The sequence below is a fragment of the Frieseomelitta varia genome, unplaced genomic scaffold (assembly GCF_011392965.1).
Source record: "Frieseomelitta varia isolate USP_RPSP 00005682 unplaced genomic scaffold, Fvar_1.2 scaffold_279, whole genome shotgun sequence".
NCBI lineage: Eukaryota > Metazoa > Arthropoda > Insecta > Hymenoptera > Apidae > Frieseomelitta > Frieseomelitta varia.
In genome coordinates, this window is record NW_025110011.1 from 413924 (window position 1) to 432356 (window position 18433).

Sequence of the window (18433 nt, forward strand, 5' to 3'; positions counted from 1 at the left end):
AATAATATAGCGCCGACCGCGGATCGGAGGGCGAAATATATATTCCGCAATTAATATTTGGCCATTTTTTTTTTTTTTTTTTTTTTTTTTTTTTTGTTTTTCTTTTTTTCAACAAACCCCGCTCGAACAATATTCCAAATAATCGGTAATACCTGTCATCTCGAGGATGCCTATATAAAATAGATTCTCACTGGCATAATTCCTGAAATAATGTCCTTATATTTTGTTCATCGCCTCATTTGTGTTTGTAATGATAGTTAGAACGAAACTTACAATAAAACGCATTTATAGAATTGCAGTTGAGTTGGGGTAGACTTTTCATTGAACGAAGCATATTTTAGTTTTCCTATGTGTTTTTCAATGTTTTGCGTTCGCGCTCGCGTCAGAGAAAGAATTTGAACGTCGTCTGTCTATTGCGCATGTCTACTGCGCATGTGTCTCCGGCGCATGCGTTACTTAATGTGACACTTGACTGACTTAACCTGACAATTAATGAAGAAAACAATACCGAAGAACAATTGATGATACATGTATATTTTGATTCAGAGAATCCGCGAATGTTGCAAGTGAGTAACTGTTAATGCGACAGAGATTTTATTAAGTTGAACAAAGCATATTTCTGTTTCCCGGAATATACGCGATCTTCAAATATTGCGTTCGCGTCAGGCGTGTATCAAATGCGCATGCGCCTCACTAATATGCACTGCAAGTAAACTAAACAATTCACAAAGAAGACAATATTGAAAAACAACAGACGATATATTTACTCGTTACAACGAATCCTCAGATGTTATAGGTAGATAATTTTTAACGTGACAGAGATATTGTGTCGACTTCACGAAACATGCTCCTCCATCGCGTGGTTTGATGCGCACGTCTTGCACGCATGTGTCTAATGCGCATGCGCCAGACGCTTGCAGAAAATTCCATCTTTGGATTGTTATGATAAACAGCAATACTTTTCAAACTTTATCTGACAATTAACAAGGACAACAACTGACAAAAAAAAAAAAAAAAAAAACGATAGACAATATATTTTCTTGTTCAACAGATCCCCGAATGTTGGATAATTTTTTCAGAGATTTTTTTCGACGGATGCTCCTGTCGGAGTTTTTAAGGAGGAAAGTTTCGAAGTTGGCGAGGCGCCGCTTTAACGAACGAAAGCGACGCTTTAACGTGCAGTGAACGAGCACTCGAGGTGCGCTCTCGAGCACGAGTACTCCGCTTGCGTATCGGCGCGGGACGGCTCGCGTGTGCGCATCAAAATACGCCGAGTAACTCGCCACTTGTTTTTCTTTGCCGGCGTTTAAGCCTCTGAAATCGGTGTCTCGCCTACACGGCTAGCTCGCCACTTTGATGTGCCCCCCTCCCCCTGTTTCCCCTTTCTACCCACTCGACGATCGTTTTCCAGTCTGTTTCAAAGTTTCGAGTGTCAGAAAGTTTAAATGAAAGTTTTAAACGAAAGTGAAACGACACACGAGTGTTACTTTAATATATCGCGAGTGATAAATTTTTCAGACTTGTTTTCACCGGTAATTACGCTTGAAACGGTTTTTTTTTCAACAATGCACGTGTAGCATATATATATCGTTTATCGATCAATTATGAAAATCATTCGTCTGTTTTCACAATAGAAAGTCGTTGTCAAGAAATTTCAGTTAATATTTGGACAACCAAATATTAAAACTGTTATAATTTTGTAAAGGCAGGTTAAAGGTATAATAATGCACTTAGCCTCATTTTAAAGCACGAAATCAGTGTGTTCATTTTGCTTTAAAATGTTTTCACATAACTGTGAATTGCATTGGTGCATGAAAATACCAGAATAGAAAAAAATACATGTGACAAGAGACACGAAATACCGAATTGACGAGTGACTGTTCAAAAATAAAACTGTATTGTAAATATATGTATAAATTTATTATTCCACGTAATCACAAATTTTGTTATAACGAAAAATTAAGTTATTTAACGTGTCATACGAGTAATAAATTCATAGATATATTTACAATGTGTTATACCAAAAGAACTAAAGGTATTCAAAGATCCAGAAAACCAAAGATTCAAATATCCGGCAGCTCGAGCACTCAAAGGTTCAATTAGCTCAGTGGTTCCCAACCCGTGTAGCCTTGGCGGTACGCGAATGTAATATCGGCAAAACACACACGAAAAAAAGAAACGAGTTGAAATGAAAATATACAAAGACAAAGCTACAGAGTGACGACAGTTGACTTACGACAAGACAAACTCATGTGAAAGCCTTTGAACCTGAATTAGACTTTTGAAGTTCGACGAAACCAACGAAACCTTATTTGAAACAGCCTGTACGATGTTTAATGCCGTCTGACAAGAATGGAAGCGGAATTGCGATCAATTTGCCGTTGTCCTGCCCGGCGTGGCCCAACACGGTGTAGCCGATACACTTGTAAACTGAAGAGACCAACAACACAAAGTGTCGTTACCGTTATCGGTCGCATACAGTTCTGTCGGCAGACTCTTCATACGCGTTGATGATCGATACACAGCGACACGACGAGCCACGTGCGTCACGTGCGCTTATAACCAACCTAGCTAGCTAGCTGGCTAACGTAATTGAATCTTCAAGAACGTTGAAACTTGCTACGTGCATATATAACTTATCTCTCTTGTTAATCGTATTGCGAGAAGTTTCCAACACTCACCGACACGATTATCCGTGCTTTTCGATTTGATTCGAGCCTAGGCTCCGGATGAAAATGTTTCGTCGTATTTTTCTTTTTTTTTTTTTTTTGAGACGACGCACGAATTTAGAAGAGTAACAGGTGTAACAGGTGATCGTCGATTATTCGATTCTTACTTTGACATTGGAATTATCGTAGATGATACCGATGTGCAATACTGATTAATTTACGATAATGACGATCGATTTAGATTTCAAACGTGACCAAACAGATTGCCACGTGACTTTCTTGTGACAATGTTGCAGCAGTTTGACCTATCCTGACAATTTTCCACTATTGCGTGGTCGTATAAGAGTCACGCTGTTCGCCATAATTATTGATATTTTATTTTCAAAAACCACGACAGTTCTCTGGTCTACAACATCTGTCGTACAGACATGAAAATCAAACACGCACCGAACGAACGTTGGTACGATATTCATTTCTCTTCGAATTACATTCCCGTCGCAACGGTGTCAATGGCAACGAATGCGCCGATACAGAGCACGCGTACGTGAGACAGACACGAGGAATCTTAGCTTAGAATTAATAAAATGAATAAAATTTAATTTGATTTAAAATTAATATAATTAATAAAATTTGAAATTGATAAAATTTAATTTGATTTATAATTAATAAAATTAACAAAATTTAATTTAAAATTAATAAAATTTAATTTAAAATTAGTAAAATTAATAAAATTTTATTTAAAATTGATAAAATTAACAAAATTTAATTTAAAATTGATAAAATTAACAAAATTTAATTTAAAATTAAGAAAATTACAAAAATTTAATTCAGAATTAAGAAAATTAACAAAATTTAATTTAAAATTGATAAAATTAACAAAATTTAATTTAAAATTGATAAAATTAACAAAATTTAATTTAAAATTAATAAAATTGACAGAATTTAATTTAGAATTGATAAATTTAACTTAAAATTGATAAAATTGACAAAATTTAATTTAAAAATAATAAAATTTAATTTAAAAAAAGTAAAATTAATAAAATTTTATTTAGAATTAGTAAGATTAATAAAATTTTATTTAAAATTAGTAAAATTAACAAAATTTAATTTAAAATTAATAAAATTTAATTTAAAATTAATAAAATTTAATTTAAAATTAGTAAAATTAATAAAATTTTATTTAAAATTAATAAAATTTAATTTAAAAAAAGTAAAATTAATAAAATTTTATTTAGAATTAGTAAGATTAATAAAATTTTATTTAAAATTAGTAAAATTAACAAAATTTAATTTAAAATTAATAAAATTTAATTTAAAATTAATAAAATTTAATTTAAAATTAGTAAAATTAATAAAATTTTATTTAAAATTAGTAAAATTAATAAAATTTTATTTAAAATTAGTGAAATTAATAAAATTTTATTTAAAATTAGTGAAATTAATAAAATTTAATTTAAAATTGATAAAATTAACGAAATTTAATTTAAAATTAATAAAATTGACAGAATTTAATTTAGAATTGATAAATTTAACTTAAAATTGATAAAATTGACAAAATTTAATTTAAAATTAATAAAATTTAATTTAAAATTAATAAAATTTAATTTAAAATTAGTAAAATTAACAAAATTTAATTTAAAATTAAGAAAATTAACAAAATTTAATTTAAAATTGATAAAATTAACAAAATTTAATTTAAAATTAATAAAATTAACAAAATTTAATTTAAAATTAAGAAAATTACCAAAATTTATTTTAAAATTTAGAAAATTAACAAAATTTAATTTAAAATTTAGAAAATTAACAAAATTTAACTTAAAATTAATAAAATTAACAAAATTTAATTTAAAATAATACGATATTCATTTCTCTTCGAATTATATTCTCGTCGCAACGGTGTCAATGGCAACGAATGCGCCTATGTGAGAGAGAGAGAGAGAGAGAGAGAGAGAGAGAGAGAGAGAGAGAGAGACACGAGGGAATTTCGAAGTGATCCCACCTCTCTTACACGCAGACGCGGATAACGATAAAAAGTCTCGTTATCTTCATAAATGGTTCGCGTTATGGTCATAAATAATTTCGTTAAAATTTCACCGGTAAAAAGAAAAAAAGACTCGCTCTCGTCCTCTGTTGCATTTGAGTACAGAGGATCTGACTTTGGATTGGCGCCGCCAATTGGGAGAGAACTACCTTGTCTGTGCCCATCGAGATGCAGCGATTGCCTCTCGGCGAGGGCAGAGAAAATCGAGGTACGTATGTAACGAGGCGGGAAACACCCGTCCTCGCGAGACGCGAGGATTCACGGCACGTAGCAGGTCGTGTACATACAATACGTACACGTACTGTATTGCAGAGGCAACGGCGGACACATTGTTCGAAACCATTAGTGGATTTACACGGGGTGCGTCATGCGGGACAAACATGTACGTGCGTACAAGCACTCGGGGGATGATTCCTTGCAACGAAGTGAGAAGAAAACAATATACAGGGTGTTCCACGACTGGGGAGTGATCCTCTGTTTGTAAAAAATGCAGTAGCGGCGAAATTATTTCATCGAAAGCTTCGTTTGAAAGTTGGAAGATTTATTGGGCGGACTTGAATTGCCATAGCTTAGGCAATGATGAAAAATCCAGTGGATTTCTGTCCGATTATTGTGGACAGGTACGGAAAAGGAGGGACGTGTTCGGGCAAACGAGGCGTCAACATCCGTCCGGCGGATAAATGAGAGCTTTCGAAACAGGAAATTCGTCACGCGGAAACGAGGCTTGCAATCCGAAGGGCTTTCAAAGGGTTTTCTACCGAGAGAATCTGGGGGGGGGAGCCCAGAGTCAGGCAGTTGCACGCGGAAAAAGGAATTGGAACGGGAAGTGGATCGTGCGATTCTACATCGAGAATCAGCAAAAAGAACGCATAAATTTCGTTTCGTGAAAAATACATGATACTTAATACATAGGAATATTATATGTGATGTAATATGACATAGAATATATAATATTAATATATGCTGTTGATAAAAAATATACATATGTAGAGGATGAGCCAAAAATCTTAGCTTAGGATTAATAAAATTAATGAAATTTAATTTAATTTGAAATTAATAAAATTAATGAAATTTAATTTAATTTGAAATTAATAAAATTAACAAAATTTTATTTAAAATTAATAAAATTAACAAAATTTAATTTAAAATTAATAAAATTAACAAAATTTAATTTAAAATTAATAAAATTAACAAAATTTAATTTAAAATTAATAAAATTAACAAAATTTAATTTAAAATTAATAAAATTAACAAAATTTAATTTAAAATTAATAAAATTAACAAAATTTAATTTAAAATTAATAAAATTAACAAAATTTAATTTGAAATTAATAAAATTAATAAAATTTAATTTACAATTAGTAAAATTAATAAAATTTAATTTAAAATTAATAAAGTCAACAAAATTTTGTTTAAAATTAAGAAAATTAACAAAATTTAATTTAAAATTAATAAAATTTAATTTACAATTAGTAAAATTAATAAAATTTAATTTAAAATTAGTAAAATTAATAAAATTTTATTTAAAATTAATAAAGTTAACAAAATTTAATTTAAAATTAATAAAATTAACAAAATTTAATTTAAAATTAGTAAAATTTAATTCAAAATTAACGAAATCAACAAAATTTAATTTAAAATTAACAAAATTAACAAAATTTAATTTAAGAAGCCGCGAAAAAGAATCCTCAAAAAAGGATGAGCCTCGTAATTTTCTTACTCTCGATTCGTTTTGCCCGAGTTTCATTCGATTGGAAGAGGGATCATCGGAAGAACTTTTGGCAGGTTGTCTGACAGAGGAACGCGGCGTCTTTCACGGTGATGGCAGCGCGAAAAAACACGCTCGACGAAGCTTTCATTCTAGTTCAATCGCGTTTGTATCAAACGAAGAAGTAGAAGAAGAAAGACTTTCACGATGATAAGCACCCCGTGATCGAGTTTTCAATTCGTGGTCTGGTGTCCGTTAACCGAGCCACGGATATCGATTTGCGCTCACGAAATCGATATCGAGCCGACCAACGTCCACGTTCAGACTCGCGTGACAATTTTTCACGTCCCACTCCCTGCTGGATTTGCGTCCGATGATTTCGAGTATTCAGTTGTCCTAACTTATCGAAGGCAACTGGATTTTTTCGCGGATTTTTATGCATATCTGTAGAAAAATCTTACAACAGCACACAATGCACGTAATAGATACGAAAAAATATAGGCCAAAAGTTTCTTTCCACCTATTTTGTTTTTTTTTTTTTTTTTTTTTTTTCAATAAAACATCCTAACATATATTACGAATTATTTTGGTAGGCAGTGTCTTTTGAGCCACCTTGTATATGAAAAATTCAAGAATACTCGAAATGTATAGTATACTCGATTTTAGAATCAAATTCTTTTGGATTTTTTTCTTTTTGTAGCAAATCAAAACTGTTTAATAAGTTATTAATAATATTGATCTTTAAAATTAAATACGTGTATGCTGTTTCATCATTTCATCAATAAAGTAATTTTATTCGAACCATGTTATTATATTATATTTCCGTTCAATTTCATTGCTGACTTTAAATAATTTTACTTGCAAACGAGTGACATTTGAATTTTATTTCTCTCCTCGCAATCAGATTATTAAATACTACAGAAGCTTGCGCTAAAAACAACTGAATTGTTTTTATATCATTTCAACTCTGTCCTCTACATTATATTAATTACATTAAATAAACTATCTGAAGATCGATGAACCCGCATTTTATTATTTCCTCAACACTCTTCCGGCGGAATATTTGAAATGACAATCGCCTAGCGAGAAATATCTATTATTATTTGTTAGAGCTATCGTTATAAAAGTTTTACAAATAATCGTACAATTTTATTACTTCAATACGATAACATGTTCTTGGGAATTCTTCGTCAAAATTAATACTAAACTTCTGCTTGGACAGAAACGTAATTGTACGATTATTATATGTCTATTTCTTTCAATTGTTCAATTCACTTAAATTTTAATAACTTAATGTTATATGACATTAATATTTTGATACGACTGATTTGAATATTAGTTTATAGATATTTTCTGAAATTAATTTAGTTGACTGATATTTTTGTTAACCAACCAGAGTCAAGTATACACGTGTGACGTAAGTGTTAATGGACCAATGCACGCCGATAAAAATATAAAACGCCCGCGATATATATTCGATGTATTCGTCAGCCGCGTTTCGTCAAAGAAGCAAAGAGACAGAGAGCGGAGGTAAAAAATGTAAAAAAATCGAAGACTAGAGGGGTCGAGCGCAGGGGCTAGGTCCGGTTCTCGTGGTCGCTAGCGTTTCGTGGAGGCTCTCCGTGACACACAGCCATGGAATACCGATTGCTCACTCTCCCATGGCGTTTCCTGCCTCGACCGCGTATCCCGCTTTCAACGTAACAGCCGCGCGTAGAAGGAGCAGGTAAAAGAGTATGAAAGATACGAGAACAAGGAAAAAAAAAAAAAATAAAAAATAAAAAAAAATAAAAACATCTGAGAAAACGGAATGTGAACGATCGTGAGGATCATTGTGACAATGAAATGATCGTGTGTCAACGTAGTTTCGAGAATTAATCAGATACAGGAAACATTTTACTTCATCCTATTCTCATACAATCTTCAACAAATAAGTTATCTCTAACAATTGCTTCCTCGGCCCATTACTCATCCACGGACCACGGAATTTCCCTTACTCATCGCCGAGTCTGATCGAATCTCCCTCGCTTTGCAAATTTTCCACTTTCACCGATTCCTCGAACAGCCAATTTTCCCGAAGAGATTATCAGATTTCGTCCAGATCCGCCCCCGATAGAGCGTACAACGGTGAACAAAACTGGACACACTCGCTATGAAATTTTCAACGTGAATAAATAATATTTCATCGAGCACACGTACGTGGAATACAAAAAAAAAAAGAAGCAAAATATTTTTCTCAAAAAAATTTTACCACACATCGGTAATATATCAATATTCCGACAGATATTGTTTTATGTCGCAATTAATTCAAGCGAAAAATTATCGATACTTTGTTTAATAATTAAAATTATTGAAATTTCTAATTATAAATTGATCATTTTGATCATTTCGATAATTCTAGTGTTAATCGACGATTGTCGGTTTATCTTCTTTATCGATAAAATCAATCGCCGATTTTTCGACAATTAATTTCTTTCAACATTAAAATTACCGACGACCAAAGCAAAAAATTTCCATCGAAGACAAAGTGAAAAAGAGGAAACAGAAGAACTTTGTAACACAATAGAGTGCACAAATTGTTATTTACATCTGCAAAATTTCCAACGAAAATTATAAATCGATCGTTTTAACCACTTCGACACTCGTTTATCGACAGTTAATTGTCGGTTAATTTTATTTATCGATAAGATCGATCGCTAATTTTTCGACGATTAATCTCATTAATCACAAGCACAATATATAAATCGGCGAACTACAGAAAATAAAAATTTCTACTACACTCGCCTCTCATAGCCAAGGACAAAGGACGTAGTCCTCGGTTCTGAAAATGAAAGAGGAGAGAAGCTAAAATGAAGGAAAGCGAGAAAGAAACAAAAAAAAAAAACTAAGAAGAAAAGGGCGGAGACGGGTAATGAGGATGACGGCATTGGCATCGTCGAATCGACAGTGCACGGCTGTCTCTCTCCCCCTATTGTTTCCAGTCGTATTATGCGCGTCATTCGACGCCTTTTATTCGCCTCTGTGTGTTCATCGCCGCGCGAAGATCCGTATTTGCTCGCCGAAATACCGATCTAGGATATTCGTTTTTAATCATCGGGCCCTGGCTGGGATTACTCGGCCGATCTGCACCGCTGTGAAAAGCTCGATTAATTCCTGGCACCCGGTGACCTCTATGCTGACGACATGCACGCGTGCCTGTCGATAAAGAGAGCTTTTCCCCCCTCGAAACGGAGAAACCCCCTTTACCACCCGCCACTCTACTCGCAGCGATCACTCTTCTTTCAACGTAATTGCTTTCCGTCGTTTCTTCAATTCTGTTTCGTAATACGTTTCATACAGATGAAATTAAAATAGGTTTGGAGGTAACAAGTCTTTTTTTTTTTTTTTTTTTTTCTTTTATAGTATCGTAACGAATGTTCTCATTACTGCAATACTAAGTACTAATTGTTTTAATATATCAACGTACAATTAGCACAATAACTAGTAAATATACATTGTAATACATTATTATGTGTAATAAATTATACATTAGGAGTATTATCAACTATTATTATAATTTAGTAATTATCATTGTTGAGATGCTAATGAATTTAAAATCAACTCAAAACAGTTGTCATTTGATTTTTTATAGTAATCCTGTACAGGATTGTTTGTGTGTGAAGATCCACTTCTATTTTATATCTGATGCGATGGTCTTTCGAAAATTTGTTTATGTCTTTCGATTATATTATTTTATTTTCTGTCAAGTCGAGTATCTTTATTTGCGTTCAAGTTAGATAACTCAATGATAAACATTTTATGTTTATAGTGTCCTTCAGCCAAGAAACCGTTCGTTATCTCAAGCTAATAGAAACTGTGCTCGTTGAATGACAATCACACGTAGCCAATAACAAGCGAAGAGCGAAGGAGGAAACAGTGTTTGCGCTTGCAATGGCGTGCCGATTCGTTTCTACCGTTCGGTCGCAGGAAGACAATAAGAATAAACGAGAAGGGAGAGAGGGGGGGAGGAAGGTGGAGAGAGAGAGGACGACGTAAGAAAGAGAAAAGGAACGAAGAAGGAAGGAATCCAAAGCCAACGCAGCAGCAGCAGCGTTTCCCAATCTTGCGCGTCTCAGCACCCAGAACTTCGCGAACTTCAAGATATATATACCATTTGAAACATCAATCGTAACGGTCTCTTTTCATGGAAAAAAACTTATATGAAACGATACATCACGCAGTGCGAGACTTAAAAAAAGAGACTCTCCCCCGTTCCAGCCAAACGGGGTTAATCGAACTGACGAATTTTTCAAACTTTTATCTCTGAAACTACTCTGAAAAATGAAGAAACCGCCGATGCAATATCGTCGTCCTCGCGTGGGCTCGTTCGTCTTCCCTTTCGAGCCATTGACTCCGCCTGACCTCGTTCGTACCGCGAGTTACGAAGCTGAGTTTACTCTGTGTTTAAGGAGGATAATCCGAGGGGTGGTGCCTTGAAAATTACAAAGATTCCACGGTGCAACGTAGACAGGTTGGGCAACGCTGCATCGCGCGAGGTCTGGAAAACGCATTGTTTAGGCTACACTTACACCAACCGACCGGTGGGTGTGTCACGAGCGTGAAATACCGGTGAAGTGACTGAGAAGCGAGAGGAGAGCAGAGAGAGAAAGAAGAAACGAGCAAAAGAGACAGCCAGTCCACTTGGCCGATGGCTCGAGCCACGTCGGAGATTACAGTGGACCCTCGGTCTTCTGTTCCATCCACAAAGTGTTGGTTGGCCTCTACTCGGCTCCATTGGCCCCGCTTTCTACAAATTAATTACCTCCGTGCTCCAGTAGACCACGAAGTCCCAGAGATACGCGTTCAATTAAAAGTTGTTCCGAGCTCGTTTCCGAAAAACGCGGCCACCGTCGTGCGACATAACCTCCACGAAGGTTCCTTCTAACTATACCTCCCCCCCCCCCCTCCCCCCCTCCATGAACTTATTTTTAGTTCTCCTGTCTCTTTAATCAGGGAAAATCGATCCTAAATCCGATGAGGCAGCTGCTCGTCGATTAACCCATTCAGGACCGAAGTTTCCTTGACATTTGCATTTCGTCAGTCGGTTGACATTATCGTTGTAAGTTCCATCGGCTCTGCAGTGGAAATTACAAGAGATTCTCTGTTTCTCCGTCTGGGTAGATGCGCGACTATGATTTTTGAGATTAGTGAAATTTATTGCGGAGAAGGCTGAGTGTATTTTTCGAACTGTGTAAGAACACTTTTTGTGCGCTTTACTCCAGATGATTTTACATATACATTACAGGGCGGTCCAATTAATATGGCGAGGACATATCTTTCGCGATGAATTGTGACGATGCAAAAGATATTTTTCGCCTGACGATGAATGATATCGAGAGATCGATACAACTGGTAAGAATTTCTTTTCCAAGGTTTCTTTTTTTTTTTTTTTTTTTTTTTTTTTTTTTTTAGAGTTTTCAAGGTCCATTTTTTTTTTTTTCTATCGTATCACGCAGTTGGTAAGAAAAATGCATGGAGATGAGCAAAGAACAAACCTTGAAATGACCTTGAATCCTCGATGGCCTAGTAATACAATAATAAAGTGACGTTCTCGCAACTTCAAGTTGATCGTTAATGGGGTTGAAGCGACTACTCGCCCCTCTACACCCGATTACACAGCCAAAGCTGCTCTTTTGATCTTCCGGAGGTTCGCGAACGCCGATATTGCATTACGTTATTCCGTTAGCGGTATTAACCCTTATTGCATTGTAATTGCCGAGCCGCTGAATGAATTCCACGGGGCTAGAAAATGAATTCGCGTCCCTGTGAAGATCACGTCTCTACTCGTGGCACCGCGCTCCCCTAGATTCCATTAAAACGGGCGACAATCGTAATACAGAGCGGAGAGCCTCTATCGTTTCAGGCTCGCGCACCTCCGCCGTCTGGTTTCTTCCGATAAACGGAGAAATTGCTGGGTGGCACGCTGCAAACACGTTCGCCGCGACATCTGACAGTCACCTGGCGAACAAACGTGTACCGGCAGGGCAAACGAGCCCGAGCGTAGGCCACAACTTGCTCGCCACAGGGAACTTGCGGCAGATACTACGCTTCCGCCCGAGCGTCATTTTGCAAAATGAAACTTTAATCGCACGTACACGCGGCCCGCGGAGAACTTCCACGAGAACTTTTACGTCTACTATTGCACATGCCGCGGATGGAAACAGTTTGAAATTTTAATAACGTTACGATATAAGATACGGGACTACTTGCGTTGTACAGGGTGTTCCAAATTTGAGTGTCGCGACGTTGGGAGCACGTAAGGGACAAACTAATTGCGTTTCAGAGAAAATCGCGGGGAATGAAAGAGACAAGCTTTCGTTTTTTTTTTTTCACGTGTTCAACGAGAGGCCAAACATTATTACAAAAATGTCTAGCACACAATCGGAGTGAACAAATTGTAGTTCGACGTGATGCTTGCACTGTTGCAAATTTTAAACAGTATCTTTGTTAGATAGATGATATGGATGATGATGGATATTATAAGATAATAATATGGATGATGTAATTAGATGATAACACGGAGTAAGTGTAAGTAAATAAAGTGGAAAAACGGAAACTGTTTTTGTTTCTTTTCTTCGCGATTTCCTTTAAAATGGAGCAAAAACGAGCAAATCTCTAATGGACTGTTTTGTCTTATCAGTGTCTTACATTTAAATTTGAGACACCCTATATCTCGTATCATAAACGTGTCAGTGACAAATGACAGATATATTATACAAACAGGAACAAAGAGATTTTAAAAATTGAGAGAAATAAATAATTTAACCCGATACTCTTCGACGAAGGAAGTTAACAATCTTGTTAAAAAAAGTACCGTGCAATTTAAAGCGTTCGCAAGCCACGGCATAGAATTCCGCGTCGAATATCAAAGTTTTATTAAAAATAGATAACCGAGGACTTTTGAGCGGGAGTGTACACGCCCACCAGCGATTTCCTTTTCGCGCGAAATGCCCGCCACGGTGATTGCGGAAACTACGGCGACCTATAAAATTAAAGGGCACCGAGAAACCACGAAACGAATTCAATGGTGTCTGTAGTCGTGCAAATACGTTAGTAAAATATGAACAGTCCGTTCTACTGTACGTCATGTTAAACGGGAATCGTTGTTTCGACAACTATAACGTGTGACACATGGCTCGAGCCAGTCGTGTCACTCGTGATTATAAAGACCAATAGAAAATAAATTTCGGTGGAGGTTAATGTGCTACGAATATCTCTCACTTTGGATATTGTACACGGACATTCCATTTCCTGTACATGATCGTCAAATGTTGCATTCCTGTGCATAATTATCAAATGTTGCAGCAACGCTTCTCGCGCATGCGCACGCATTTGCCGCGCGGCTGCTACCGCGCATGCGTCTAACGCTCGTAAGAGATCCCACCTTAAGGCTTCGTTTTCAAGGGACACAGACTAGTTTAAAATTCACCCTTGGCGTGAACGTGCGCTTGAATAAATTTTCCAACCGAATTTTTCTTTCTGCGAAAACGAGGAAAAACTGTACTCTTCGTAGAATAATTTCCTATCGATTGTTTCCAGTTGTCGATTCATTCCAGTTTAAAGTTAGCACAGCTCTAATATTATACAGTCGAAAATGTGAAGAGATTTTTATCCCATGTCTCCTCAGTTTACTTTTGCGTGCGAAAATCATCCCTTTTCCTTCTGTGTACTTACTTTACCCTCAAACGTTCCCTTGTTGCCTAGTTCCCCTTTACGCCTAATTCAAATTTGCATAAACATTCACGGTCTATTCGTTATTAATAAACCGAGTCAAAACGAATATTCGTCGTATCAATAAGCAATTCGACGAATGAACATCTCATTCTTTAACCTCACTCGCGACAGGCACGAATATTTTTTTTGACATTATGCGATTGCAATGTTGCTACAGATACGATATAAAGGAAGATATTGACCAGGAGGGAAACACACACACACACACATACACAGACACAGAGGGTATATTTGAAAAGAAGCGAAAGCATGCACCGATCGATGCTTAATTTTAGTACTCGCCTGTAAATGGGCTTCTGATCGTCACGTTCATCCGGCGGATTGAGGAAATTGGCGTCGTTCACTGCCGAAGAGGTGGATCCCCGCGGCGACCTTGGGCCGCCCTCCAGTTCTCCGATCAGGACTTCTGTTTGACCATTTTGGAAAGGACTGCTGGCACGTCGTTCACCGACTCTTCCGCCTTGCACCGGTGTCTGGAAATATGAATCATCGTCACATCAGTCCGAAATGCACACTGATTCACACTGGTCATAGATTTTTTTTTTTTTTTTTTTTTTTTAATGAAACTTTTATCGAAGATTTGTACGTATTTGTATGATTGGATTGATATGTGACACATTTTTGAAATTTCGTTGACTGACATGGTTAATACTGAACGTGAAAGTTCATGTATGTAGAAGGTACGAGATATTTTTTTTTTGCAAATAATTAGTAAAATAAATAGATGCCTTAAAATCTCACATACGAGAAGTATCATCAACGTTTATTAATATAATGAATAATTTATTGTTTATATGTCTTGTAACTTTTATGCATATTTTCAAATTTGATCAACACTGCAGAGTTTTACGTATTCATGTAAAAGTTGAAGTCACAGAGATGCACAAGATATGCAAAACTATATGAAACTTTTCAAACATGTACAATATAAATATAATGTACACGTATAAATACACTACAATAGCAATGATATTAAAAGTCACTTATAAATTTAATAATGACAAAACATAAAATTAATAATCGATTTTCAATAAGTGAAATAAATTTCTGCTCAAGTTCCGGATACTTCACTCGTGTGTTTCTAATAGTACAAAAACGCATAAAAACTCGCAGTTCAATCGTAACCGGCGCTAATGGAATTTCTAAATATACAGGGCGGGCCAAAAGTTTCTTCCCCCGCATATTTCTTTTTTTTTTTTAATAGAACAAAATACAAGGAAAAACTAACTTTATTAATTTTCAAATTAAAATTTAAGTTCGAACACGTTCTTCTTCAATTATGTTTCAAAAATTATTTTCCTCGAACGTTGACCACCAGAGTATTTTATTTTACTTTTTATTATTTGGAAGTGATTTTTGGCTCACCGGGTGTCTCTACAAGCGTCGAAGTGTTATCGAAACGCGGGAAAAAAAAAAAAAAAAAAAAAAAAAAATAACTCGCGATAACCTGATCCTCTTCATAATGATAACCGCTTTTATCATTTCTTTTTTTTTTTTGTTTGTTTCCTCCGTTATTTGACCGGTCACGCGAACACGTCCCGAGATTGCGACTAATTCCGTTTCGTTTTTACTTTTCTTTTTATAGACGTCAAGAAGATCAAGATAGAAACTGATCTGGAGGATCTTTGCTCGGTGGTGATGGAAGAAGCGAAGGATTTCGATTACGAGGAAGAGAAGCCGCTCGGTTCGAGGAGACGTAGGGCCGCCGCTATTCGAGACATTGAAAGGCACACGTGCTCTAGATGCTCCAAAAGCTATATACACGCCTGGCATTTAAAAAGACACACCAAGTTCGAGTGCGGACAAGAGCCGAGAGTTCAGTGCCCTTACTGTGCCGCGCGAATGAAACAGCGTGGCCACGTTTATAGACACATTCGTCAGTGTCATCGTGGACAAAACGTGTACGTGATCGATCTGAATTAACACTTTGCGGACGCGTGCCTGTGGACGATAGCAGCACAAACATTTTACCGTTCAGGATGCATGTTTTACGGACAGCAGCCCAATTAATTTTACCGTTCGCCATTCGGATCTGTGCACTATTCAGATTTTGAATGTTTAGCCTGCAAACATAGTCGTGTGCTCTCAACTATCTATTGACGTTTCTTTGTAGTTAAATTTTATATAGGAGTGTGATTTCTTCTATCTGGTTGCGTACACTCGTGCACGAGATGACTGCAGTCTTTCGAAGCGACACAGTCCTGATATTCCAATAGTTTGTTCACCTGCTGTAATAACATGTAAGAGAAGCAAGAGGGATATTGCATTTTGCGATACCAGCAGTGATACGATGATGATTTTTACATTGAATCAAGTGACACTGATGAAAATACGCGTGTTTACGTAGTGTATAATTTATAAGTGTTACAATCGAATCTTCAAGCGTACGTACAGTGACTCTTATTAATATTCGGACGTCGTGCTATTCAAAATATTGTTGTGGATTTCGATTGTTTATAATAGTAAGTTTGGATTAATTTTTTAATAATATATTAGAACATTCATTGTAATTTATAGTAACATAAATTTTATTTATTTATTGCGCATACTTTTCTTAATATCAAACAATAAACTGAACTATGTCGAGATGTAGCGTGACAAAAATATTCAGACATTTGAAGAACTATAATATTTAAACCTGAAAATTGTTAACAAATTGCCGACCTTTCTGAGGAATTGATTCAATTCGGTCTTCATCATTGTATCTCCGTACAATATCAGTCACGATACTCTTGTTTAATTTTAAAAGATGACCGATTTCTCGATACGTTTTTCTTTTCTTTTTTTTTTTTCGGTGAAAAATGACTAATTGTCGTACGTCAATAAATCGAAAGTGGAGTTAAAATAACGATTAATCGTAGAATGGAAGGATATTCCGCTAAATTACTTAAAAAAAATTACTGAAAATATGCCTAAGCGTCTGCGATATGTAATTGAAGTTAAACGCTACCCAACAAATTGTTGTTTATGTTAACAATTTTCAGGTTCAAATATTATGGTTCTTCAAATGTCCGAATATTTTTGCCACGCTGCATCTCGACATAGTTCAGTTTATTGTTTGATATTCAGAAAAGTATGTGCAATAAATAAATAAAATTCATGCTACTCCAAACTATGAATGAACGTTCTGTTATATTATATAAAAAGTTAATTCAAATTTACTTTTATATAAACAATCGAAATCCACAACAATATTTTTGTATAGCACGATGTCGGCCGAATATTAATAACAGTCACTGTACGTCATTCTTCCGCTTAAACACTACCGTCCAGACGGTGTGCTCGCGCATCATGCAGTCCCGTCCGCAAACGGTTAAGATCGGTTGTGATTGAATTTCACTCCGATCATTTGCCAATCAAGTTCTGACTACAAGTTCCTCCTTTCGCAACTTTCGTGTTCGTGCGTCGACGATTATGCGTATTGTTCCGCGAAGTATAAACGACGATAACAAACGAAAACGATGAATAAACGATCGTCGATTCCTGTTCCTCCTCCGTCACGAATTTTATCTGTCTTTTAATCGGTGATGAATGAAATGAAATCAGCTCGGATCTTGCGCGCGAGAGCATTTGTATAATATTTGGCCACGATATTTGGCGGACGCGTAACGCAAAAGTTTGCACTGTGTGCAAATTGTAGCAAGATCGTGCTCGTCGAAGAGGCACGTGTGTAACAGCCGGCCGGTATGTAGCGAATGTGTTTAGAATTTAGCATGCGTTTTTTGGAAAGTAAGAGAAACGGAAGATGAAAGTATGTGTGACAACGGCAAGAAAGGTGTCTCCCAATCGTCGTCGATCGCTTTTACGAAAATGTGTTCTGCATTGCCCCTTTCTTCGTTTCTGTTCATCCTCGATTGTCGCGACTTTATTGTACCATCAATGCGCCGAATCGAGGAAGAGTATTAGAAACAATAAATTGCAAAGTAAAATCTTTGAAGTTATTTCGTACGATAGCGATAATTTGATTTTCTCTTGATCGCCTCGATAGTAAGATGATGCTCGTTGGACGACCGGCGATAGGTCGTTAACGAGACAATCGACTGATACAAGAAAAAAAAGGTGAAAAAAGAAACGAAAGGAAATTTCTAATTGGCACACGTTCGATTTCAGGTTCGTGTCGAAGCGCGTTGTTTAACATTGGGATGGACGTGACGTGTCAACGCGGAAGGATCCACGGACCGGCAGGAAATCGCTGCTCGAGCGTAAACGATCATTCGTCATCGTTCCGGGGCTCGAATTTCT

The 18433-nt window shown here is 35.9% G+C and overlaps 2 protein-coding genes across 2 annotated transcripts in view; one reads left to right on the top strand and one right to left on the bottom strand.

Moving 5' to 3' along the window:
* The window catches only part of LOC122529141, an 86510-nt gene that overhangs the window by 62954 nt on the left and 5123 nt on the right, over window positions 1-18433 (bottom strand). The window contains exon 3 of the mRNA XM_043654955.1: window positions 14474-14664. Coding sequence (XP_043510890.1) covers window positions 14474-14664 — 191 coding nt within the window. The remainder of the gene's footprint in view (window positions 1-14473; window positions 14665-18433) is intronic.
* LOC122529160 (protein krueppel-like) lies at window positions 15602-16642 on the top strand. Its single transcript, XM_043654984.1, has one exon. It carries the CDS (start codon window positions 15830-15832, stop codon window positions 16112-16114), a length of 285 nt encoding a protein of 94 aa, XP_043510919.1. The 5' UTR covers window positions 15602-15829; the 3' UTR covers window positions 16115-16642.

Excerpts from the sequence above, each read along its gene's own strand:
- LOC122529160 (XM_043654984.1), top strand. The coding sequence starts at position 15,830 with ATGGAAGAAGCGAAGGATTTCGATTACGAGGAAGAGAAGCCGCTCGGT.